This window comes from Phalacrocorax aristotelis, chromosome 23, assembly GCF_949628215.1.
Source record: "Phalacrocorax aristotelis chromosome 23, bGulAri2.1, whole genome shotgun sequence".
In the NCBI taxonomy this organism is placed as follows: Eukaryota; Metazoa; Chordata; class Aves; order Suliformes; family Phalacrocoracidae; genus Phalacrocorax; species Phalacrocorax aristotelis.
Genome location: NC_134298.1, coordinates 1,718,341 through 1,743,842, shown reverse-complemented (window position 1 = coordinate 1,743,842; position 25,502 = coordinate 1,718,341). Strand labels below are relative to the sequence as shown.

General features: G+C 46.6%; 1 protein-coding gene and 1 long non-coding RNA gene across 3 annotated transcripts; both read left to right on the top strand.

Annotated features, from left to right (window-relative positions):
* Positions 1-717: 717 nt before the first annotated feature.
* GOSR2 (golgi SNAP receptor complex member 2) lies at positions 718-18,442 on the top strand. Of its 2 annotated transcripts, XM_075116588.1 has the most exons (6): positions 718-844; positions 4,127-4,191; positions 7,710-7,818; positions 8,929-9,061; positions 11,894-12,034; positions 16,587-18,442. In XM_075116588.1, exons 1-6 carry the CDS (start codon positions 816-818, stop codon positions 16,746-16,748), a joined length of 639 nt encoding a protein of 212 aa, XP_074972689.1. In that variant the 5' UTR covers positions 718-815; the 3' UTR covers positions 16,749-18,442. The 2 variants fall into 2 exon arrangements, with proteins under 2 accessions (XP_074972689.1, XP_074972690.1); XM_075116589.1 differs by lacking the exon at positions 11,894-12,034 and having other exon boundaries at positions 729-844.
* Positions 18,443-19,494: 1,052 nt separating this feature from the next.
* Positions 19,495-19,908, top strand: LOC142067691 (uncharacterized). Its single transcript, XR_012664126.1, has 2 exons — positions 19,495-19,576; positions 19,684-19,908. It is a non-coding gene; the product is annotated as an uncharacterized LOC142067691 (long non-coding RNA).
* The last annotated feature ends 5,594 nt before the right edge of the window (positions 19,909-25,502 follow it).

Below are 25,502 nucleotides of genomic sequence, written 5' to 3'. Positions count from 1 at the left end.
TGATGATGAGGGGATGTGGAGGCAAACGAGGACTGGCGTGGGGAACACAACCAGGGCACAACTGCCCGCTTCATCCGGTCACTGAGGGAGCCCGGCCAGTGCCAGGCTGGGAGCAGAGCCCCCTTAGTATATTAAGGATATAAGGCTACTAGAGAGTGTCCAGAGGAGGCCACGGAGTTGGGGAAGGGTTTAGAGGGGAAACCGTACGAGGAGCGGCTGAAGTCCCTGGGTTTGTTCAGCTGGAGTAGAGGAGGCCGAGGGCAGCCCTCATGGCGCTCTGCAGCCCCCTCCCAAGGGGAGGAGGAGGGGCAGGGCTGGTCTCTGCTCTCTGGTGACCAACGCCAGGCCCCGAGGGAATGGCAGGGAGATGTGCCAGGGGAGGGTGAGGCTGGGCATAAGGAGAAGGTTCTTCCCCCAGAGGGTGGTGGAGCCCTGGAACAGGCTCCCCAGGGAGGCATCACGGCACCAGCCAGGCGATGTTCCAGAAGCACTTGGACAAGGCCCTCAGAGACATGGTGTGAATCTGGGGCTGTCCTGTGCAGCGGCAGGCGCCGGCCGCGATGGCCCGTGCTGGCGACCCCCTCAGCACACTCCATGGCTGCCAGTCCCGTCCCTTCCCTCCCGCCCGCGACCCGGCAGCGCCCCCTGGCGGCGGCGGCGCTCGCAGCGCCCAGCGCAGGCGCCTCAACGCGGGGCGGAGGAAATGTCCGCGGCCGGCGGAAGCGGAAGTCGGCGGGGCCGGAAGTGGAAGGTGGCGACGTGTGCGGCGGAGCGGAGCGGGGTCGGGCCGGTCCGGTCCGGTCCGGGCCGCTGTTATGGAGGGTCTCTACCACCAAACCAACAAGTGCGTGAGGCGGCGGCGGGGTGCGGTAACCGCCGAGCCCGCGGGGCGTCCAGGGTCCGGCCGGGGTGGCGGGGAAGGCCCTTGGGGGCGGGTGCCCCGCTTGATGCCGGGCGCGCTCCCGCCGCCCTTCGGGAGCTTTTCTGTCACACAAGTTCTCGCTTCCGCCCGGGTCTCGCCGTGGGGGCTGTGCTTCAGCCGCGGAAGGCTGGAAGGAAAAGCGTGTCCGACCCGGCTGGCCGTGTGTCTGTCCGAGTCCCGGCCTGCTGCGAGCCACGTCGGCCCGAGAGCAAGCGAGGCCTGCTCGCCTCGGGACTTTGAGCACAGGATTGCAGCTATTCACTGCAAACAAGGGATTCTGTTTGAGCAGGTGTATGTTCATTTAAGGCACACCAATTTAGTAGTCCCTGTCCAGCGGGCTACTTAGTACAGTGCCCCTGTGCTCGGCACTGGTGAGGCCCCACTTCGAATGCTGGGCTCAGGTTTGGGCCCCTGGGGACAAGAAGGCCCTTGAGGTGCTGGAGCGTGTCCAGAGAAGGGCAGCGGAGCTGGGGCATGGTCTGGAGAACAAGTGTGCTGGGGGGAGGCTGAGAGAGCTGGGGGGGTTTAGCCTGGAGAAGAGGGGGCTGAGGGGAGCCCTTCTCGCTCTCTGCAGCTGCCTGAGAGGGGCTGGAGTGAGGGGGGGGCTGGTCTCTGCTCCCAGGTCACCAGCGACAGGATGGGAGGAAATGGCCTCAAGATGAATCAGGGGAGGTTTAGATTGGAGATTAGAGGAAATTTATTTTCCAGACAGAGTGGTCAGACACTGGCACAGACTGCCCAGAGAGGTGGTGGAGTCACCATCCCTGGGGGTGTTCAAAAACGTGCAGATGTGGCACTTGGGGCCATGGTTTAGGAGACATGGTAGTGTTGGGTTGACAGTTGGACTTGATCCTAGATATCTTTTCCAACTTTAATGATTCTATGACTGTGATTTTATGGCAGCGGGGTTTCATGATCACTAGCAGACAGCATTTAAACCACCTTGGGAAATGTGTGACTCCTTGATGACGTCAAACATGGTTTCACAGATAGAGCTAATCTGGTGAGATAGAAGTGGTATGAAAATTGCAAAATAAAGCAAAAAAATCTTGCAGATCTGTGTGGTATAGGATAGCTTGTGGGAAACAGCCAAAGGAGGCAGGTAATCCAAATATTTCAACTTTCAGTGGGAATGGGTTTCTTTCTTGAGCTCTGGTGAAGGAGGTGGTGTGGTAAGGAAGAGTTTCATTAAATTGTCATGCAGAGTGACCCTGTAGGGAGCTTCTGCTGTTGATCTAGAAATGCATGCCCGTAATAATAACTGTTGTTGATATTAATCTATTCTTATTCCCATTTCCACGTTGCCTCATTCTGTGATCTCAGGATGGTTCAGGTTGGAAGGGACCTGGAAAGATCATCCAGCCCAACACCCTGCCATGAGCAGGACATCTCTCACCAGATCAGGTTGCCCAAAGCCCTGTCCAACCTGACCCCGAACACACCCAGGGATGGGGCATCCGCAGCTTCGCTGGACTTCGTAGTCACTGAGCTGTGTTTATGTTGTAGTTTGTTGTCAGTCTGGGGATACTCTGAATTTTTAAACTCTCTTCTCACCTTTTCCTCAGACTTACTGTGTTTTCTGTCATGGGAAGAGCCCTGGTGAGTGTGAAGTAGTTTTTCTGATCCAGTTGCATGTGATCTGATACAGCTGCTAAACCTGAACTTCTAAACAGGCATTTTAGGAGCAATGCAAGTCTCAAGCTGTCTGAGGCATCCTAGAGAAACTGATTGAAAACAAAACTGTAGAACAAGTATGGGCTGCAAGATACTGGGTATTGAATTGGTTCTCTAGTTAATTCCAAGCACTATGGTACTTGTGGCATACTCGGTTATATCTTTAGCAGCACGGTGTCATGATTTGGAAGGAAGCCCTGATAGTTATTTAAAAATCTTATACAATAACTGAAGAGTAAATATTTTATTACTCTGTAAGGTAAGTTGGCTTCAGACATCTGGCTTCATAAACATTTGTGCTGTAGTTATCAAATGGTACATATACCAGAAAAAGAATTACTAACGTGACCAAAATTGTGATCTCTCAAATATTTTTTTGAAAAAGATCCTGGTATCTTTGTAACTTTTTAAGAATGTTTCTTAAAGTCTGAATCCCAGCTGCTGTTGTTCACACCAAGTGTGGCCAAAGGTCTGTCTGTCCCAGTGTATGCTCAGCATTGTCTTACTGCAGATCTCTGGGACAGGCAGTAAGAAATGGGCAAGCATATGTGATACTTTTGTTGAGTATTGTCCCAATCTACCAGAAATTTGAGGCTTGGGGGTTTCTTGAAACAGGAATTTAACAACCCCATCAGTGTTTGCGTGGTTTTTTTTGTTTGTTTGGCACTGCTTGTCCAGCATCAGGAGTTCCTTCTCTTCAGTTTTAAGCTGTCTTTTAATTTCATTTCATGCTTTTATGATTCATATATTGTAAGAGACAGTGAAAGTCATTCTTTATTCACCTTCTTTATGCCCTAAGATATCTCCCTAGGTTATCATCTCCAGGCCAGACTGAACAACTTTCTTGTATAAAAGCTGCTCTGTGTTTTTCATAATCTTTATTGTCCTTCTGTGAACCTTTGCCAGTGCTTCTGTTTTCTTTTTGAGAAGGGAGGGAAAAACCCTGTGTTTAGCGTTGAAGATGTGTACTACCGGTTTACACAGTGACATACAGATATGGTGTCTCATCAGCACTCTTCAGTGGCGTACGTAGGTAGTATTTCACTGCAGACTCTTCTCCCAGTCAGATCTTTCCTCTGCTGTGCTCATCCCATGTGAGTTCCTACTGTGAATCTGAAATCTTGTCTCTGTGGCTGTCTTCGAGTAGGTAGATCTTAACGACTTTCAGCATTGCAGGTGTGTGGCATGGGAGAGAGCCCCAGTTCAGGTTATAAATACAAATAGGGAGCTAGAACTGGACTGGAAATCTTTAAAGAAGAGAAAGGCCCTTTCACCATTATTTTTATTTTTAAACTGAAAGCTATTTTGTAGATCCATATTAAGTAAAAGCACAGCTTGCTTTGTACTGAAGAATTGGGTTGGTTTTTTGTGTTCGTTGGTAGGCTGGCTGCACTGAATGCCGTGTAGCTGTTCATATTCTGTTCTAAAAAGTACATTTAAGTAAAAGAAGCTGAAAATTGAGGTATTGAAAAATGATTTGATTTTATAGCTGTTAAATGACTTCTGTTCATTTACTCTGTCTTTTGATAGGCAAGTCCATGAGGTCCAGTCTTACATGGGGCGCCTGGAGACTTCAGACAAAGAGTCAGTGCACTGTAAGTAATTAACTAGTGAGGAAAGTCCACTCCAGTACTGATTCGATTTTGCTTGTGTTTCTAACCTTGTATGCTTTATCATTGTATTTACAATTGTTACTGGAACAAATTTGGCTCTTCAGGCATTGTGATCAGCTGGTGAGACACATCACCAATTTGGAATTGTCGTGGTTTAGCCCCATCTGGCAGCTAAGCCCTGCCCAGCCGCTCGCTCACCGCCCCCCGGCAGGATGGGGGAGTGAATCGGAAGGGTGAAAGTGAGAAAACTCCTGGGTTGAGAAAAAGACAGTTTTAATAGGTAAAGCAAAACAGTAATAGTAGTAATAATAATAATAACAGTAATATAGAATGAAAAGGAAGAGCAAAAGCTGTGCGCACAAGCAAAACAAGACAAGGAATTCATTCACTCCTTCCCATGGGCAGGCAGGCGTTCAGCCATCTCCAGGAAAGGAGGGCTCCATCACACGTAACCGTGACCATCACTTGGGAAGACAAATGCCATCGCTTTGAACGTCTCCTCCCACTTCCTCCTTCTTCTCCCAGCTTTATATACTGAGCATGACGTCATATTGTGTGGAATGTCGCTTTGGTCAGTTTGGATCAGCTGTCCCGGCTGTGCCCCCGCCCCTCTCTTGTGCCCCTGGCAGAGTATGGGAAGCTGAAAAGGTCCTTGACTAGTGTAAGCCCTACTTAGGGACACTTAGCTGCTACTTAACAACAACTAAAACATCAGTGTGCCATCAGCACTATTCTTCTACCAAAGCCAAAACACACTGTACCAGCTACAGTGAAGAAAATTAACTCTATCCCAGCCAAAACAGGAATGCATTTAATGCACAGGAATGCATTAAAATTATTCTACTGTTTGACTTTGATAAGGTGATGTTTTATATGAAGGACAGAGCAGAAAAGGCAGAGGTACAATTTACTTCAAATCATCTTCCAATAGTAATTCTTTAACTGACAAATAGTGCTTACAGTGGATGCTTCTACAGTGTTGATATGGGAATGCCAGATATTTTTTGGTGCTGTTAGATTTCAGGACTCATTGTCAGGGTATGCTGTGCAGGTCTTCAACATAAACAAGGTAAAACCCCCCACGCTGATGCACTCATGGAGGTATAATGCACACTTATGTGGGCCGAACTGCAAATTCAGGACATCACCAGCCTAGTTTGTTAGAAGCTCAAAAGCTGAGAAGTGTCATTGTATACCTGCCCTGTTACTTTGCTGTTCCTTAAGCATCCACTAATTGGCAGTATTCCCCAAAATATGCTTAGCCCAGTTTCTGGGGAAAATGCCGTGATTTGGTGTGCAGGAATTTGAGCAGGATGATTCTGATAGTTCCTGCTTGCATCAGAGTCAGGACCTGTAATTCCATCTGCTTATGAGAAACAGGTAGAGCAGCCAGGTCTGAAATTGCTCTGGTAAATTTGGACTATAACCCTGTGGTAATAAATTTACTGTAATAAGGTACTATGACATATTGTGGCAGGACTTTTTACCCCAGTGCAGAACTGGCAAATGTATTTTGGACCTGTGTTTGAAGGCTTAATTCCTGTATGAGTAATTGCTAATGGGCCTCATAAGAAAGTTCTGAAGTGAAAGCACACTGCACTGACTGGAGACATTTATGCACATGTTGACTGACTTGTCTTACCCTAAATATATTTGTGAAGCATGGCTTTGCTGTAGAAAGGACTATGATAACTTTTCCTATCAAAAAGTAACGACCTATCTCCTGGTTCCATTTTTTGTGGTGGCTATACTACTCCTAGCGCAATGCCAGACTTCCTGGGCTGGTGTTCACTAGATGGGATTTTGGACCCCCTTGAAAACTGGCATAGTTTGCCATCTTGCCTCTGCTACTTGAGACCATTCCAAGAGATAGGATTATGCACCATCTTACATGGTCAATAAATTAACATACTGGTTTTATATATTTTTTAATATATATAAAGATATAGATATGTGTGCTAGACATTAGCGCATATTTCAGAATTTATGGGGAGAAGGATTATCTTTTGGCTGAAGAGCAGGAATAAGATCCAGGAAATGAAACTTTCTGTTGCAGCTTTCCTCTTCCAACTTTGGGCAATAATCCCTTCTTGTTCAGAAAAGCATAAGATGACCACGGTAATAACACTATTGTTTGGACTAGCAAAAGCTGATGTAGTTGTCTGTCTGCTCTCCTGGTTGCTTTTCTGTTAAGTTGAGCTGTACTAAATGGTGGAGAGATGAATTAGGACAATTTGAGTGATTTGCGTCTATGTACGTGGGTTAGTTACTCTTTGATTGCGTGAGATCAAAGGGCAGAGGAAAGGGGCTGTATGTGTGTATGTGCTGTTTGCTTTTCTGGGTTCTGCTGAATGTGATTTTCTGGACAGTCCTGAGATACTGTGGGGTAGTTAGCAGTTGGTTGACAACACTTTTCTTTATACCTCTGTAGTCTGAATGCGAAATAACAACAAATGGTGTCTGTGGGATTTGGTGATTGTCTATATCAGGTCTGACCAGGGCAGCCTGAGACTTCAGGACTGTCCTCATGGCTGCAGGGACGTGGTGGTGCTTCTGTCCTCTAATAATCAGTCTGTGGCCATGCTCTGTAGGGTGCGTACGCTTCAGCCTGACAGCTCACCTTCTTTAAACACAAGGATGTCTATGACTAGTGTCTTTCACCCTTCTGTGCAATTCTTTAAGTTGTGAAATGCTGGATTGTGACATGGTTAGAAAATGTGGTTGTCAAATAAGGAAGGGGGTTGTGGTTTGTACCGAGTTTTGCTGTACAATGACTACAGTAACTGAAAGCATATGACTCTTTTTCCCCAATTTTATCAGTTTCCCTCCTCATTACAGTACGTGAGTGTGTGGTGTGTACTATTGCCCCTCTGCTGTTTCTGCACAGATTACCAGAAGCATTTGCAAGATAGATGATTACAGAGGCAGTTATTTTGTGGCCTTGCTTTCCCACTTGCAAGGGCTTCAGCCCTCTTTTGGCCATGTCTTTCTGAGCTGTTCAGCCTGCCAATCCCTGTCAGCTCTGAATCCTTCCTGTGATCTGTCCAACTCCCCTGCTATAGGTATGGTTGATGTGTATTAATTCTGTGTTAACAGTTTTCAGAGGTTTAAATTGCTGCTGTTGTAAGAATCGCCTTGGCTATTGGCTTGTGTGAGCAAACCCTGCTGAGGGAACAGGGAGGGGCTGCAGAGGGAATGTGGGAGCTTTAAATCCTGATACATGGAGCTGAGAGGGAAAGGGGCTCAGATATCTTGAAAGAGCAGGGGTTTTCCTAGCTCCCTCCTCAGAGCAGGAGGGAAAGGCAAGAGTCTTGAATTACTGAGTTAAAGAAGTAGCTTTTCATGATGTGTATAGTTCTCAGTTATCTGATTTTTTTTCATGCAGTGGGGATTTGCATCTGTCAAGTTTTAAATACTGGTTTGAATGCTTTTGAGCTTTTACCCTCACTCATATTGCAGTTCTTTAATTAAAATCAAATCACTTTTTTATTTCCTTGCAGTAGTAGAAAATGAGATTCAGGCACGAATAGACAATATATTCAGCAGCTTGGAGCGTCTGGAAATTCTGTCCAGCAAAGAACCTCCCAATAAGCGGCAGAATGCTAAACTGTAAGTTCACCTTCTTGCTATGATAGCGTATTGTGGTCTTTGTAATTATTTTCATTCAATTTATTGAAGCCCTTTGCCTTTTGATTTGAGCAAAACCTTTACAGTTTGCATGCCTTATGTCTGTGCTCTACAGTATCAAAACTGAGGCACAGAGGCAAAATCACTTTCCTGCATTTAACCACGGACTGGTGATGGAGCTGGATTCATGCCTCTGTTCTGAGATGGGCAGAACATGGCACTTCGATACTTAGAAAAATTTCTGCTCTATATGGCATTTGGTTTTAATGGCATTTGTGGAGGTAAGGAGTAAAATTACTTCAGTTGCTGTCATTTCCTCTGGACCATTTTCCTAGCTGTTGGTGACTAAAATAAGGAGGTTTCTAAAGTTAGCACTGGTTTAAGCAGGAGGTTGGACCAGAGGCCTCAAGACTTTCTGTTCTAATTTATTCTGTGACTCTACTATTAATGTTTAGTCCCAAAATGCCTTTGTAGACACTAGGGGTGGGCTTCATGTCACCTGTGTTATAGAGGTCACTATCTGAAATAGTCTTTCTTTACAGTCATCAAACATTTAATCAGCGACAATGGAGTTCTGGACATTATTTGTTTTAGCCCAGTGGAGATGTCTCCTGTATTGCCCACTGACTTTTAAACTCCTTGTAATAAAAACTCACACTTAAGATCATGGTGCTAATTAATGAAACTTGAAAGCTTAACCTTTTATGTGCATGAGGGACATAAAATAGAAACTGTTCAAATCCTACTGTCTTTCCAAATCTGTGTTAGATGAGGAATATAGGTATATAACTCCTGAAGAGACTGGTCATGGGATAGGATGTCCAAAGACAGCTCGAGAATTCTGCTTCAAATTCTGTCATTATCCTCCAGTTAAATAATCACCTGTTTAGTAGAAAAAAGAGGCACAGAAGATCTAAGGCTGGCATATAAGCCTAACATTGAATGTCCTTTTTCTTCTAGATAAGTAGAACCCATCATTCTTTATTATTCGTCACTGTTAATTTGTAATGCTCCGTTGTTTATTTAAAAAACAGCAGAAAGGAATGTTATTTTTATCCCTGGGAATGTGTTCCTGTTGTTGATCCTTTCTAGCCGAGTTGACCAGCTGAAGTATGATGTTCAGCATCTGCAGACAGCTCTGAGGAACTTTCAACATCGCCGTTACATCCGGGAGCAGCAGGAGCGACAGCGAGAAGAGCTGCTTGCACGTACATTCACTACTAATGTAAATATTCTTTATTTTAGATCTCTGTGTTCTAGAAGCTGTAGTCTTTTCAGAGAAGTTTCAGGCAAGACATAGGCATGACTCTATCAGATTGCTGCTGTGAGATGTAACCAGAGTAAAGATAGGAAAGAATAACAGTATGTGTTGACAAAGCACAGCTCTCCTCAGAGAAGTTGGTCTACTGAGAGGCAGTCATAAAAGACTCCAGAAACTGCTGCTCCTATTTTACCCAGTACAGTTCTACCTGACTTTATACAGCAGTTTCAAAAGGCGAATGAGGTAGGTACCAAAGGATACATTTTACTTGGATTTGTGTCCAGCGTCTTTGTCAAATCCAGATATTTGTAGAACGTCTGGCATTTATATGCCCTGCTGTCAGTCAATGTCAGCAAGCTTTAATTTGGCCAAATATAAATCTCACAGCTGGGGAAAAAAAACCCTTGCTTTTTACCCATAAATTATTTGGAATTTGTTAATGACAAGAATGTGTTTCCACCTGTTCTTGTTCATTTTTAGTTCCTCCACTGGGCAGTCCCTCCAGTGCAAATTCCTAGAGGAATTTTGCGCTGAATACTGTAGGGGTGCGTTCAAATTTAGCTTTTCTGTAACTCAAAAGCTAGTCTTTTGTTTTGTTTTGGGTTTTGTGTTGGTTTGGGTTGTTTTGTTTGTTTGTGTTTTGTTTTGTTTTTTCTGTTAAAGGCATAAACCTACCATTCATTTTCTGTGCTGTCATTCACTGTTAGAGCAAGGAAGGATGAATGTGCACAGTCCTGTTTTCTTGAGGTTTGGGGAGTTCGATGCACTTCTCAGAGCCTGACATAAAGATGACGTCTAGCATTTTGCTGGCTATTTCAAATTATAAGACTTGAAAGGAACACTGACATTTGAAACCTGACTTGTTTTCAAAACACTCTGGTGTCCCTCTGCAAATATGCAGAAATTTTTTCTGTAGGAAAGCTTGTCTGAAAATAAAACACATGTAAGTGGAACAGGTTTGAAGAGCAGTAGCAGGCTTGCAAATGCAAAATAAATGGTGAGTTGTTTTTTCTCATTTAGATGCTGACAGGTGTCTCAAGATGAAATAAAAAGCATGATTATTTTATAGTTCTTTTATCTAGTTACAAAAATGTGACTTTTAAAGGACAATATCCCTCGAATTGGAAAATTTCTTTGTCATTTATTGGCCTATCTGTTTACACAGTTTCTATTTATATACTACCCTATTCTATTAAATAGAGATGTCATCTGAGCACGTAAGTGTCCTGAATAAATCACTGTTAGATACGTAACAGCCTTTGAAAGCTGTAGCAGTTCTGAACATTTTGGTTAATTTGAAGATAAATATGGCCTTTATCTTTAAAGCCTTCCCTTGTACCACTCTGGAGAAAACCACTAACAGCAAATGAAAAATATGATGCCATCTAGTCTTCCTATGAGGAGGGTCAAAAAACGACTTCGATATTTCTCTTGGTGCCTTGTGGTGTGTAAAAAACCCCTGCAAGCTCCTCCTATAGGAAATGGAATCCCTGGTGGTTTGGAGTTTTAATAAATATCTGAAATAATAGCCATTCAGATGCAAATCCAAGTGCTTCTGCTCTGCAGACTCACGTACGACAAGACGCTTGTTTCAGCCTTGGTGCTTCAGTAACGTTGATCAAAGAGATGTGCATGCTGTTGTGGCTTCTTTGTCCAGTAACCCTGACCCTGCAGCTGCTAACAGCTCTGTCCTTTACCCTTCTTTTTTTTGCACTAAGCAGAACACCCACCTCGGCGTATAACACCTGACGCTGCGTCATACGTGTCATTCCCCGATTAACTTTTTTTTACAATAATCACCAGAGTCTACTCAGAGCACGTTTGGTGTTACCACATGCATGTAACTGATGGCTGACAGTCAAATGTAGGTTATTAACCATTTTGTGCCCTAAATATGAATTCTGCATTTTAGTAGTTCTTGCCATTCTGAGGACATGGAAGCGGGTAAGCCAGTGTTTCCACACTGACATCTTACCAATACCATGATTCCTCTTCGTAAACAGTGAGAGTGATGAGCTCTTGACTCTTTCAGTGGAATGGTGTCCGGGGAAGATTAAACTGGAAGCCTTTGACGGACAAAAGTGATCATATCCTCTGACCTCTTGTGCAACCCAGGTTACAGAATTTTATCCAGTTATTTCCATTTCAAGACTCATAGTTTCCAGTTGAGCTAATGCATCTTTTCTGGAAAAAAGTTAACTTTTGTTTTTTAGATAAGGCCTTGGGTGTTGAGTGAGTCAGACCTTCAGCGAACTAGGCTCTGTCTGTTTGCCCTCACTGTCGGAAATTTGCACCATGTTGTAAATAGGAAATTACAGAATGTCATCTCCCAGACGCTGTTTTGCAGGCCTTCTGTCGCTTAACAACATGCTACTAAATCTTTCAAAAGTCTTTTAGTTGCAATGAGCAAATGACTCCTTGTTAAACACCTTCTGTTAGTTTTGATGCTCTCGCTGGTAATACCCTTTCCTACATATATCATAAACTGAGATTTTAAAAAACCTGCACTTTTGATCTGCTTTTTTTATTCTTTGAGATCTAATTGCAGTTGAACAGCTGATCAGCTTTGCCTTTTGGCTTGCTTCCTGTAGCCTTCTCTAAATGACTTTTTTCACTCAAATATTAATGCTGTATTTAATATCCCTATGAAAAAAAAAATGTTTAAAACATAATACTTCAAGTCCTGTCAAGTTTTTTGCCACATTTGTTTCTGCATGTTCTTTTTCTGGATCTAACTGTGTGTGGGCAGTATGAGTGAGCAGGCAAGGTAACCAACGCGCTGCATTTCCCCCACAGGACTCTGACACCACCATACCGATCGACGAAACATTACAGTTTAATGAATCCCTCCAGAATGCCCATCGTGGCATGGATGATCTTATTGGCAGTGGGACCAACATCCTTCAGGGGCTGAGGGACCAGAGAGTGACATTAAAGGTGGGGGCATCATTTTTTACCAAAAAGACCCCACGTTTTTCTGCGTTCGTGATGACCAGGCTCAGTAAAATAAATACAGGAGTTTGCTTCAGTATACTGCTTCAAGCTGAGGGTGCTGTGAAAGGCCCGAAGTCCGTTTTAACTAAACCTGAAATCTTTACATTTTATCATCTTATTGGGAACACCTTTAAGCTGGGTTGGACTAGATGACCTCTAGCAACCTAAAACTTCCAACCTAAAGCATTCTATGATTCTATAAGCTCTTTTTGTGGCTGGATGGCCTAGCAGTCTTCACCTGCACAGTAGTTAGTATCTGGAATGCTGAATGTTATCTTTTGTTCCATTATGGTTTTTTTCTTTGTTTGTGGGTTTGGTTTGGTGTTTGGTTTTGTTTTGGTTTTTTTTATGTTCAAGTGAAGAATGGGAAGTAATGGCTAGCCCGCAGATAGGTGTTGATTCAGATGAACATCACTCAGAGCAACCACAGAGCTGACATAAAGTCCTTGTGTTTAAGATTAGCAATAAAGATAATACTCTCCCAGGTCTAACGCACCTCAACAATATTCTCTTTCTCTGTTAATTAAAGCTGTTAATGACAGCTTTAATTCTTCATGTCTCTTACGAACAAATATTTGTATTTTATTTTAAAGACGGTTCAGAGTGGTGTTAAATTTGAGCAAATAGCTCAAGGATACAAAACCCTTTTTAATAAGAAGTGTGTGCTGGGGGAAGGCTGTATTTCTGAAAGACGTGGGAAAATTCTCTCTATTGTATTAATCTTCTGTTGAGGATAACTATTGTCTGTTTTGTGAAACTGCTTTGTTTTGGGATGTATTTGCTAGAGGATTTAGGCATTTTTAATTGCTCACGTAAATCCCTGTGTTTTGTCAGATGAATTTCACCTCAAGCTCTGTTCGTGGTATAGGCCAGGTTTCACTGGCCACAGGGCCAGTCTAGCCAGGTGGCGTACAGAGAGCTGACGTGTGCACACGTACGGGTCTCGCCCTTACAGTGCGTAGGTGTTTTCCTGGAGCGACTTTTACTACCCGTGGTACCCGATTCCTAGGAGTTACCAGAGCTGGGGGTCTTCGCAGGCCAGAGTTGCTAGGTGTTTATTTTAATCCTGATGTCTGTTGCAATTTACAAGCCAGGCGCTTCCTATCCCAATCACAGAGGTCCATGCTAGCTGGTGTTCCCAAAGCACTGGGCAGGACCGTGCAGGGTGTAATGGCAGAGGACATTTGCCCTCTGCGTTTAGCACTGCATAGCTTTGGTGGCTGATCATGTTGGCTTGGGGCATCCAGTCATTAAAGTGTATGAGTGTACCTGTGTTTCACTGAGGGAAGGGAGTTGTGGATTCTACAAGATGGTAAGTCAGTGATTCAAGGTAATCTCTGATGAGTGACGGAAGCACTCGGTTTCTGGAGGGTTCCTGAGAAGGAAGTGCATGCATCGCAAGTCAGGAGAACACAACCATGGTTCGCCAATATGGTAAAGGAACACTTGCAGGACCTGCTGCCTCAAAGAGGTTGAGAGGAAATGCTATTTCTGGTTGTACTCAGTAGTCCTGTCTTGTTTCTTTTGCTGGTTAGGTTGCAGTCACGTGCCTGGATTAATCATGATGGGCCTTCTGCAAATATAAGCATGCCTTGCCTCAGCTGCCAGCTTGTGGCAAGCCAAGGATACTTCAGGTCAGAGCTCTAACAGAAAAGTTAAGAGTGTCTCCGCCTACTGCTACTGATAGTTTGTAGTTTTGGGAGTGTCATGTTTGTATGTTTTCAGGGGGATATTTCTTATCACAGATAAGGAAACCTGTTCATATTCCTTTTCCCCTTAGCTTAGCTTTTGTTACGCTATCAAAGACGCTGTTGCATGTTTACAAATCTGGCAGAAGCAGCTAGCATAGAGACAGCTTGTCGAGATAAGTGTGTTAATTTGGAAGTATGTTATTCTGTGTAACTTCTTGGGCATTGGATATAAATAAACAGGTACGAACCCAGTACTCCCAAATTGCCACAAGGCTTTAACTGTTCTACTTGTCCTGTTCCACGGAGTGCAAGAACTGACGAGTCTTTGCTCTCCTATTGTCTGCTTTCGTTTTCTGGTTCTCATGTCTGGTTCATTTCTGGTTTCTCTTCTTCAAGCAAGGTTTTCTTTTGTTCTGAAGTAGTGTGAAAAGATTGCTCCGGAGACAGGAAAAGTGCTGAAGTAGTATCCAGGGGTTTAATGGTATTAATTTCATTAATGAAAGGAAGGTTAAAAATGTGGTTATGTTTCATTAGTAGAGATATAACCTGATTTCAGCAAAAGGCCTGAATACCTACATGGCCTTCTACGGAAGGAACTGATTATCTAACTTGGTATTGCAAATCTGTATATTTAATGGACTGAGAAATTGTTTCTGCATGTATGTCTAATATAGTTGATATAAATTCTGTCCTCAGAGAGCTTTTCTAATCTTAAGTTAGGTTGACATTCAAAACAATTCCCAAATGTCACCTTTTTATTCTTTTGAGACCAAAGATACAGTGGACTGTGAGAAAAGTCCGTTATACAAAAAGGATGTGGCCAGGCTGGAAGGGGTCCAGCAAAGGGCCACAAGATGATCAGAGGACTGGGAAGCTGCCATACGAGGATGGGCTGGGAGAGCTGGGTTTGTTCAGCCTTGAGAAAAGGAGGCTCAGAGGGGATCTCATCGCCGTGTACCAGTACTTAAGGTACAAAGTACTTAAGGTACAAAGAAGATGGAGACTCCCTTTTTACACGGAGTCACATGGAGAGGACAAGGGGGAATGGACACAAGTTGCTCTTGGGGAGACTCCGATTGGACACGAGAGGGACATTTTTCACAGTGAGGACAGTCACCGTTGGAATAATCTCCCCAGGGAAGTGGCTGACTCGGCCACGTTGGACACCTTCAAGAGTCGTCTAGACAGGGTGCTGGGCCATCTTGTCTAGGCTGTGCTCTGTTTAGAGTGGTTGGTCTAGATGATCCCTGAGGTCCCTTCCAACCTGGGATTCTGGGATTCTGTGAACAAAAACTAGAGTTTTTATTTTAAAGCACAGTAGTAGAGCACTGTGATGGGAATCTGTGCTATTGACGTTGCTCACAGAAGAAATAATTTCAGTCTTAACAGCTTTCTGAAGCAGGGTGTTCTGTGAAGGACTTGGACCCAGAATTCTAGGTCCCTTGTCATCACCATGATGTGACAAGGCTACCCTCTAGCCGTGCCCATCTTTGTGCACACACAGGCACGATGGAGGTTGGTCCTGCCCAGTGCCTCTCTGGCTGTGTGCTGTGAGCTGAGCTCTGGTGCTCAGTGCAGCACCTCTGCCTGCCTGTTGGTGTGCTACCTGTTTGTCTCGCATTTCTAGAAAGGTGCTTCTCACCTTCCTGTACCATTGTGGCTCTGCAGCCACGAGTTCTCTCCCTTCTTCCCAGAGGGGATGACATCCAGCTCTGAACTGCGCCCAGAGTGCATCAACGTGCCTGCATTTCATAGTTTCCTTTGACTATTGCCTGAAATAAAGTAGGAGCATTCCTGCTGCACTGCAGTAGTGACTCCCCCAGGTCATTTCCTGGTACCTCCAGTTCTGCAGCTCACTGTCTATCTGTTACGTGCTTACTGCTGATGTGGTGCCTGGTGGGCGCCACATTCTTAATAATATCAACTGCTTTGGCAGTGAAACACAACTGAGGTGTGGGGCCTGGCTGCAGTACAGCTGCTAGCAGTCTTTGTTCAGTGGGGGACAGACTTTTTAGTAGGGCCTGTGGCAACAGGACAAGGGGTAATGGTTTAAAAGGAAAAGAGGGTAGATTCAGGTGATATAAGGAAGAAACTTTACACTGAGGGTGGTGAAACCCTGGCCGAGGATGCCCTGAGAGGTGGTTGATGCCCTGGCCCTGGAAACACTCCAGGTCAGGTTAGACGGGGCTCTGAGCAACCTGATCTAGTTGAAGATGTCCCTGCTCATGGCAGGGGGTTGGATGGCCTCTAAGGGTCCCTTCCAACACAACCTATTCTATGATTCAGTGCTTTTCTCCAGAAGGATTTATTGAAATTGCATTAATTACACTTTTGTATGCCCTTTCACTGCACTCAGCCATTAGCCTGACAAGTTTCTGGACTTCCTTTTCCATCTTTTATTGATATGAACTGTACTGCGCTGCAGGAGGGAAGTTCTGCAAGAAAGGTTGTCTGATCAAGAAGCTTCAAGCTCTTATTAGACTGTGTGTCTGAAAAAGGGCCAGAAAAACTCTTAGTGCCTCCATAGGGAGTGCACTTTTCTCAGCTACTCTTTATGATGTCTCTGTCCGGACAGACTGTTTTATATCTTTAACCACATTCCTGTTCATGTGTATGAATGAATTAGTCTCATCATCCCGCTATCCCCTGGGCCCTCTGGCCACCTCCTCTTAAACTGCAGGAGCTGTTGGCTGATAGCAGGTTCTGTCAATCCATCACTTGCCATGATGAAATTCTTGGACTGTGGAATAAGAACTGTTGGACCATGAGGTTAATTGTTTCTTTGCTGTCTTTTTTATTCTTAGGGTACTCACAAGAAGATCCTGGATGTTGCCAACATGTTGGGCTTATCCAATACAGTGATGCGGCTGATTGAGAAGCGAGCCTTTCAAGATAAATACTTCATGATTGGGGGCATGATTTTGACTTGTGTAATTATGTTTCTCGTCGTGCAGTATCTGACATGAGCTACTGAACTGTTGCCAGAGGAGATTGTCTTTTGGAGCGAGACGGACTGTCCTCCAAACTGTACTTTCCTCTGAGTGCTGCTTTGGATGAGCCCCTCCCGTGAACTTCAGAGTTTACAAATCACACTCAGACACGTGTCATGTGGAAAGCACGTAGGGAAACAAATTCCTCTGAGGATGCTCTAGTTGAGAATGGTCCTATAAAAATATCCCTAGCCTTTACTGATCTCACCTTATTGTCTGCAAGTTTAAGAATCTGGATTAATAGGAAGCAGAAGTGAAAATTTTGCCCAGCTGTACTGCAAGGTAGGAGAGTCCTTTTGGGTAGATAGGGATAAGAGGAAGCAAAGGCAGAGCCTAAGATGGAGTGAGCTAGAAGTGACCTCGATCACTGTGTTTTGCAATGAAAGAATGCCACCGAGGAGAATTCTGCGTTGTTTGTGGGCACGCTCCTGGGAGTAAGTGTGCAAAGAGGCGGGAAGTGCGGGCTTCCCATCTGCAAACTCACCATTCTGCTTGGAGGAGGAGGATTTGTGGGGAAGGGTCTTAAAGCATGGTTATAACCTCAGCTAACTTTTTTCTTTACACATACAATATTAACCAGCACAAATCTTCCTGTTTTAGGCTGAAATGCTTCTCATCTTACCTGAGGTATGTTTTGGTACCTTTTTATGCCCCGCTGCTTCCCAGCGAAAGCTGAATGCTGTTCCCCTGCCTGCTTTGAGTCAGGTGCCCATCAGGCCTGTGTCATCTCACTGTGCCGACTCCCAAATCCAGCCTCCGAAAGCTGTAAGCCTGGCGTTTTTAGTGCTAGTGCACACTATGTTTTGGTGAGTTGTATTTATTTTCTGAGGTGGTTGGTTGGGGTTTTGTGCTCTGTGGGTGGTATTTTTCTGAATTGATGAATCAGGCACGTCCTCACTGTGTTCAAATTCAGATTTGTGATTTTTATGTTTTTTTAATTGATTTTTGTTTTATGTGATTTTAATTTGTGATTGTTATGGAGTGGGCTCTCTGCCGTTCTGTACATTTAGAGCAAGAGTGGGATCAGGGCAACAGACTTTTCACTTAAAATCAGTTGTTGTCAGAAGAGTTTTCTGAAGTTACGTGCCTTGGGATGCTGTTATGTGCCTCATCCTTGGGAAGGGTGTTCTTCGCATTGTCCTTTGTACCTGCAAAATTACTGTGAAAGACGTTCTCACACATTCTCATACGTGTCATCTCACTGAGGTGATAGCCACCTTAGACGGACCTCCTTGGCTGTAGATATCTGTCCACGTTTAAACATTGACAGTTGTGAAATGCCTCATTGTTTAAATATGGTTCTCCTTTCCCTGTAGACTGTGGGGGCTCTGCTAGAACGGCATCCTACTGTTTTGGGCATCATCCATTTCAGTCAGCCTTCAGATACATTCCCATTCCGGTTTGTGTACCAGTCCGGAGCATTTCCAGGTGGCTGACGGTGGCACGGAAGTCCCGTATTCAGATGATGTGCCATGATGCTGGAAATGCCTTCATTTATTTCTGTCTGGAATGGTTGTGTGCCTTTTATTTAGTAACAGATTATAAATTCTGCATCCTCTCTTTGCTGCAGTGAGCTTTGCTTTTATTATGTAGCCTGTTGCAAACTTGGAGAAATGGTATTAATAACTGTAAAAACAGAATTTCAGTAAATATGGGCAAGTTAAACAGGCTTTAGCCGTGCTTGTTTCAGTTGCATAACTAAAGTACTGGCGGACCCGTGTGCTGCGGCACAGCTTTGGGGCCCAGATGAGAGTACCCAGCCTGATGAGCTGTCACAGGCCAGTCAGCTTCGTACTTGGAACCCAGGGCAGGCGAAGAGTGCGCAGGCGGGGCGCTGGCTGGCTGCGCCGCAGACACAAGAGCAGAGGCCGAGGTGCCGTCGGTGCCTGGGTCATCCTGTGGGACGGTTCGGCAGGAGAGAGCGGGAAAGCCTCAGTGCTTTTTGAATACACGGCGCGCTGCCCCTCGGCGTGCTGCCCCTCGGCGTGCCTGGTGCTCCTCGAGCGATCCGTGCTCTCCGTGCCCCTCGGCGGCTCGGCTTTCCCGAGGAAACGCACTAGCAGGCTGAGTACAGAATCGGATTTCATTTGAGCCTGTGGAACTAGGGAATTGAAAGGAAGAGAGGAAGACTTCCATGACACATTGTCTGTCTTACTGTGTCTTTCATCTAAATCCCAAATTTAAATTTACCTTAGATTTATTTTAAGTACGAAATCTGATAGATTTAGCGTACTGTGCACTTGCGAGATCATCTTCTATGAGGTCAGTTGGGATCCCTGGCAAATCTTTTTCTGTTCCAATAAATTGGTCCAATTCCACCTTGATTTTACAACTTCATGGTTTAGTGTTTAAAGGATATCATTTCATGGCGTTGAAAGTTTATATAGGCGTGACCGGATTTGTCTTACACGAGGGTGGGACTCCAGCCAATATGTTCCCTTTTTTGGCTGATGGTAGGAGCCATAAAATAATTTGAACTGGATTTTTTTCCCTGTTTTTGATACTAGCTTGGCATGTTAGCACATGTTCCTCTGTTCATTTATTTTGCCCTTTTAGAGTCTCCTTGTGCAGGCTCATTTCCCTTTTGTAATCACAGAGTTCTTCCTGTTCACAGTGTCTGAAGGTGAGATGTGGGGCTTGAGGGAACCACACTGGTAACTGGAATTGATGATGTGCAGATCCAGACAAGTCTGTACCACATGTTAAGTCCAAAATGATTTGCAGGGGCGCCTGTGTTATCTCAGACGGTTGGTGTAAGACCCTCAAAGCCCCTGTCGTTACGGTGTGCCACAGGGGGAGCACAGGTAGGGTCAAGATCCTGGCTAACGTGAAATGAGACAGGGCTGAAACCCTGGTGGCTCCACACGTGTTGCTGCTGCAGCTCTCTGCAAAGCTTCGTTTCTTACGACAGGCCGTATTTCCTTCAGCAGCCCTGTTTTGCTTCTGGACTTCTGTGGCACAGCAGGCGTTCCGGCTGTTGGATGAACTGCCCTCTCATGGGAGGACGCTGTGGAAATAAACTTGCCTCTGGAAAAAAAACTTTTTATCAGTATTTTATACATGAAGGGGCAAGGGTGGGACATGCTGTGATTCACATGATGTGTTATGTGAATAAATATTTTTCAAGCAAAACAAAGTTTGTTTTTTTTTTTTCCTTCACTAACATGTAAGGTGCCCAAATACTTAACTAAGCTCAATGACTTCCAGTGTTCTAAATAGTGAGGCAGGTGAGGCAGGAGGCTGGCTTGGCCGAAGAGGGAACCCCTGCCTGAGCTCCAGTGTGACAGGGAAGTTCACAGAAAGTGGAAGCAGGGGTCAGCTATGCCAGAGGAACGGATGGACGCTACTTGAGGGCGAAAGCCTAGCTCAGCTGGCACTGAACCTAGAGGGGGACAAGGGGGGCTTGTATAAATGCACTGGTAGCAAAAGGAACCAAAGCCACCAGCCAGAGGAAGGGGACCCTGCAGGAGGCATCTGGGTGCCAGTCTTTCCTCCTGCAGTCTCTCCCGCTGCTTGCCCGCACAGGAAGGTGTGTGGAGGCAGATGCCCCACCTGAGGGGCAAAGTGGTGCCAGAGGAGGAGAGCACCGGCTCCTTGGGCTTCCGGGAAGCAAGGGAGTGTGGAGCCAGACAGAAACACAGGGAGGCATAAACCAGGAAAGTGCTGCATACTGAGGGAGAAAGTGTGCAACGAGGAGAAAAGAGATTGGAAACGTGGCGTGAATTTGCTTCCTAGTTCACTGGGGATGGAGGGAGGAGGAGGGTTCTGCAGAGGAGAAGGCACCAGCAAGGAGAGGGTCAGGGATGCTGTGGAGTAGCTCAGTTGGCACCTTTCAGCGGAAGGTGGGTCCCGCTGCACTGCGGGGGTGGAAGGTGTGTGCGCTGGCTCCAGACCAGGTGCTCCCAGTGGTGGCTCACTGGTGAGGCTGGTGGTGACCTGGCAGGCTTGTGTGGCCGTGGAAGTGGTGGTGGCTCAGACAGGAGGTGGAAATGGTGGTGGTCTCTGCTGGCTGGGTGGTGGAAGAGGAGTGGGGGACAGCTGGGTGCAGGTGGGAGCTTTGCTGTGGGGAAGACATCCAGGCCCTCGGCGTGCTCTGCCCGCTCCCTTTTTGGCTCTGGAGAGGGCCAGACCTTCCTCTGTCCTGCTAATGATGCCGGTGGCGGGCGCTGGAGTGCTGGTGTCCCGCGCACCTTTCCTGCCAGGTTCTACTGAAGGATGGCAAAGGAAGGTCTTGGGGGCAAAACGTGGCTGTTGATAAAGAGATGGTGGATTTAAAATGTGAGCTCAAGGGGCTGGATTAGCTTTCTCTTGCAGTTATGTTTTGTTTTGTAGTAATTGAAGTCCCCCACAGCTACAAAACACTTACAAAATCAGAAAATATCCAGCAAAAAGAATGCAAAAAGTTAAAAATACATCCAGTGATGTAGGTATAAACTAGATACATAGCTCAGATCAGCCTTTGACAGGCTGCTGAGACAAGTCTTCACAGTTTATCTTCTACGGTGGTCCCCTGGGGTGGCCTGCAATAAGATAAGCAGCCGCTCCAGCCTAGAAATAATACTGTTGCTTCAGCAATGTGCTTTAAGAGGTGACTATACATGTAGAAGAAATCTAGGAGGGTGTAAAACAGAGAGGTAAAATTTTTTTGACACAAACTAAGTGCAGTCAGTATTTTAGCAGTTAAAAGCAGGTGAATTGTTTAACGTATATGCAGATTGCAGGGGAGATGATGACTAAGCCATTATGATTGGATGGGATAGAATTAATTTAGAAGGCAGATAGTACAGATAAATACTGGAGGATGTTTGTACTTGTCTAGTAACCAAAGCTTAATATGTATGCCTATATATGTGTGCTGTTTCCAAATGTTAACCCTATAACACATGGTTAGAGCTGATACTGGTTAAAAATCAACACCTTTAGAGTAAAACAAACCCAGCGTAACACTGCCCGTGACTGCAGTAACAATAGTGAATGCCTCAACTGTAGGAGGAAAAATTTGTGTGCTATAACACAAGCCAAAGGTGATGAGATCAAGTTTTCACAGTCACAGTGCAAATACACCGATTTTGATAGTTGCTCTGCAGAGGGTGCTCCTGCCTCGCTCTGCTTTGTCTTGCCCAGGGCGTTCAGGTGCTGACCTCTCCCCACATGCCGCCCCCGCCGCCCCCCAGCCCAGCTCCAGCTCTCCCTGTGCCCAGCAAGCACCAGCTGCTGCAGGCCTGGGTGGAGTCTTCGCAGCAATCCACCCTCGTCCTCCCCAGGCAATCATTTGGCTCTTGTTCTACCACTCTTGGGTACCTTTTCTGCTTGATTTACAGAAGTGAAAAGCTGAGAGCAAGGTGTGGGGTCAGAGTAAAACAGTGACTGGGTACCAGAGAGGAACAGCATGTGATAGCGATGTTCTGGAAGCGGGCAGTAGAAATGACAACCTGGCTAGGCTTCAGATGATACCGATCAGACTCACAAAGTATAGGGCAGGCATATTGTCAGACATCAGTTGTGCGAGACATAGTGAAGGAGTGCTGCTGCCCTTGGCTGTCATGGCATCTCCTGAGTAACTCAGATGCTGCTGTGGTGCACCCCCTCCTAAGGGCAGGGAAGGGGGCACAGACAGGCTGGCCAGTGGCAGATGGGAAGAGCCCTGTGGAAATCCTCAAGGGCTTTGTCTGCAGAGCCTGTGTTCCCGCCTGGTTTGGTGACAGGGCTCTGGGGTGAGTGTGCGAGTGCCCGTCTACCTCTGGGGCCTGAGAGGCAGGGGCAGCTGGGCGCGACAGGCACAGCTGCCCGTGGGTGCCCGCGATCCTGGCGGCTCACGGCAGCATTCACAGGCCAGGGACATCGCAGCACCAAGGGTGGGATGTGACACCATGGTCCTTCCCATGCTGACCTGTGCACTCCAAGGAGGACAAACAGCTGCTGTGAGTCACCCAGACACTGGCAGGGCTGGGAGCTCCGGGTAGGAAGGTCCTTCCTGGACCTGGGATAGGAGGTGAACAGGCTGCTTCAGTCTACTTGCTCTGGAATGTGGATGTCAGAACTGCATAAGAAGACACCTTGCCTGCACAGTTTGGCTAATGGTTCAAGAGAAATAGGCTCAGCTCTGCAGCTGTGTGGGCAGCCCAGGCAGCCACTGCTTTGATTTCCAGCCAACTGCCGAGCAAGCACTTGTAAATGATCTCCAGGCTGAAACTATGCTTTTGGTTTTATGAGTTATAACCTGGACGAAAAGCCAGGAAAGGGGAAATGACTTCTTAAATGTGGTTTGGTTGTAAAATTGAGATCTGGGGCCAGAGCCTGATCTGCCAGGAAAAGGAGACTTTGTGCCGCCTTCAGTAACCCCCAGGTGATCTTGCCTGCTGGAACCTGAAGCTGAGAAGCAGGAGGTGGTTCCCTGGGGAGTTAAAGGAAATAACGCACAAAATCAGTGTCACACAGGCTGAACTGCTGCTGCAAAGTGAGGGGTATAGCTAGAACATAAAGGCTGTAGCCTCTGGAGAGAGACCCTGGACAGCCTCGCCCCCCCCCCCCCCCCCCCAGCTTTTCTCCCCCAGCCATCCTGACCACAGCACAAAGGAGCTGGACGCTGAACTCCAAAGGCAAAACAATACCAGGAGCTCGTTCCCCTTCCAGGATAAGTGTGAAGGTGCACTTTTGCAGCTGGCATTTCCTTGCCCTGCCAGGTAGATCTGTTCCCTTCTCTCTCTCCCACCTCCAGCACTTTGCTTGCAAACACCCCCGTAATGAAAAGTCTTCCTCACTCCCTTCCTCTCACCCTCTTCCCTTTTGCACTGGGTAGGAGCCAATATAGTTCAGGACCCTGCATTTATGTGCGATGATTATGTTACAAGAGTGACTATATCTCACCAGATGCAAAGCTGCTTATTTGCAGTTAGGAGGATCCCTGCCCCCTTTGATGGGGGGGACACCAGACAGTGCTGGTCTCCTGGATATCAGCTGGGAACAAATACAACTACCCCAAATCCCAATTAGCTGAAGACAGCAGTGAGGAAAGGGCAGTCTGAACTGCTGGGGGAGAGGGAGACAGGCAAGTGTGTTTCTCCAGGGCAATGCTACTGGATGCGAACCATGTGTATGGACACACTGCAGCCACGAGTGCATCTCTGTGGGATTGCAGGCACCCTGTGCTCATCTCTAGACCATAGGGAAAGTGGAAGGGAACAGGAGAGAGTGATGCCACTGGCTGTGACCAGGGGATTGCATGGACTTGTAGGGACTTCTAAAGCCAACAGTAAAGGGCCCGGAGTCCTTGGCAGTGCAAACTGCTGAGTGCCAGAAGGGCAGTCTGTAAGAACCAAAGTCATCCATCCAGACCTTGACCCTGAAAATATGTGTGGCTGAAGGCAGAGCACCCCTCTTCCTCCCACAACGCAGGGAAGTGAAAAATAAATGAATCTGTGTGCAGGCCTGGCCTCCGACCCTGCGAGTGGGGAGGAAAGGGACTTACTCCTTCCTTGGTGCTCTGGAATGGTGTGAGGAGAGGGAAGGCTGGAGAAAGGACACTTCTTTCCTGTGCCAGTGGTCTGCAGCTCCGCTGAAGGAAAGCATGTGCTGCATCCCGCAGATGAGATCAGCAGGACAGTGTGGGAAGTGGCAGGAGGCCCTGCTCATGGTACCTCCTGCTCCAGCTGCAGCCAGCAGCCAAGCAGAAAGGGGCTGGGCACCCCAGACCAGGCTGCCGAGGCGTGGGGGAGGGCCTGACTCAGCAAGGGCCCCCACTGGGGGAAGTGCAGGGAGCCAGCTGCGCTGACCAGATCACAGCCCACAGGGAACACGGAGCCCACAAGGGGCAAGCGACCTGGTTCACCACCAGTCCCTGTAGGCCTGAGCACCTCGTTGTGCTCCAGCCCCAGTGGTGCCCAGCAAGAGCATGGGGGTGTCCTGCAGTGCAGGCTCAGCCCTTCAGTCTTTGCAGAACCATATGGTGAGCCACAGGGACAGGGCAAAGCACTAGAAATCTGTGGGTCCAGGAGCTGCACCAACAGCATGGCTGCACTTCACCACTGAGCAGAGCTGCTGCACCTCTGCAGTCAGCTGCAAATCAGGGGTTGGGAGACCCATCAGACACCCCACAGGGCTGTAGGCACTGGGAGAAACAAGGAACTCCAGTGTGTCCAGGTTCCCCAACACAGAGGAATCTGTGCCTAAAGGTAAACGCTGCCTCGTCTCCTCCCTCCTGAGTCACCAGTGACAACTGCAGACACAACCATTTCTATCCCAAATTTCCGTAAGCATTTCTAGTCAGACCAGTCCCATTGCCACAGAGCTGGTGGCTCAGACAAGGCAGAAAGGGCCCAGCAGGCAGGGTGCACCCATAGGAGTGCTCACAGGGTGAGCACAGGCATCACTGAGCTACCAAGAAACTCAGGCTGGGAGAGAGTCACCCAGGCATGTGCTCAGAAACCCTCCCTGGCAGGCCAAAAGGGGCAGGTATTTCCCCCCATCGCATCAGCTTCTCCTGGCAAGGGACCACCCAGCCCCTAGGGACAGGGGTGAAGGCTCCAGCACCGCACAGCATGCCCATAAGAGAGACTGAGAATTTAATGCAGGAATATGTGGCTGTGACTGCAGTGACAGTCACACAGAAGTCCTTGTTCTGCCACCTTGGCATAGGTGCCATTTTGCATGCTTTATAAAGCATTCCTTGGCTTGTGGTAAATATGAAACAATCACAGGGAGCTTCATCCCAACAGCCCAGTAACAGATGAT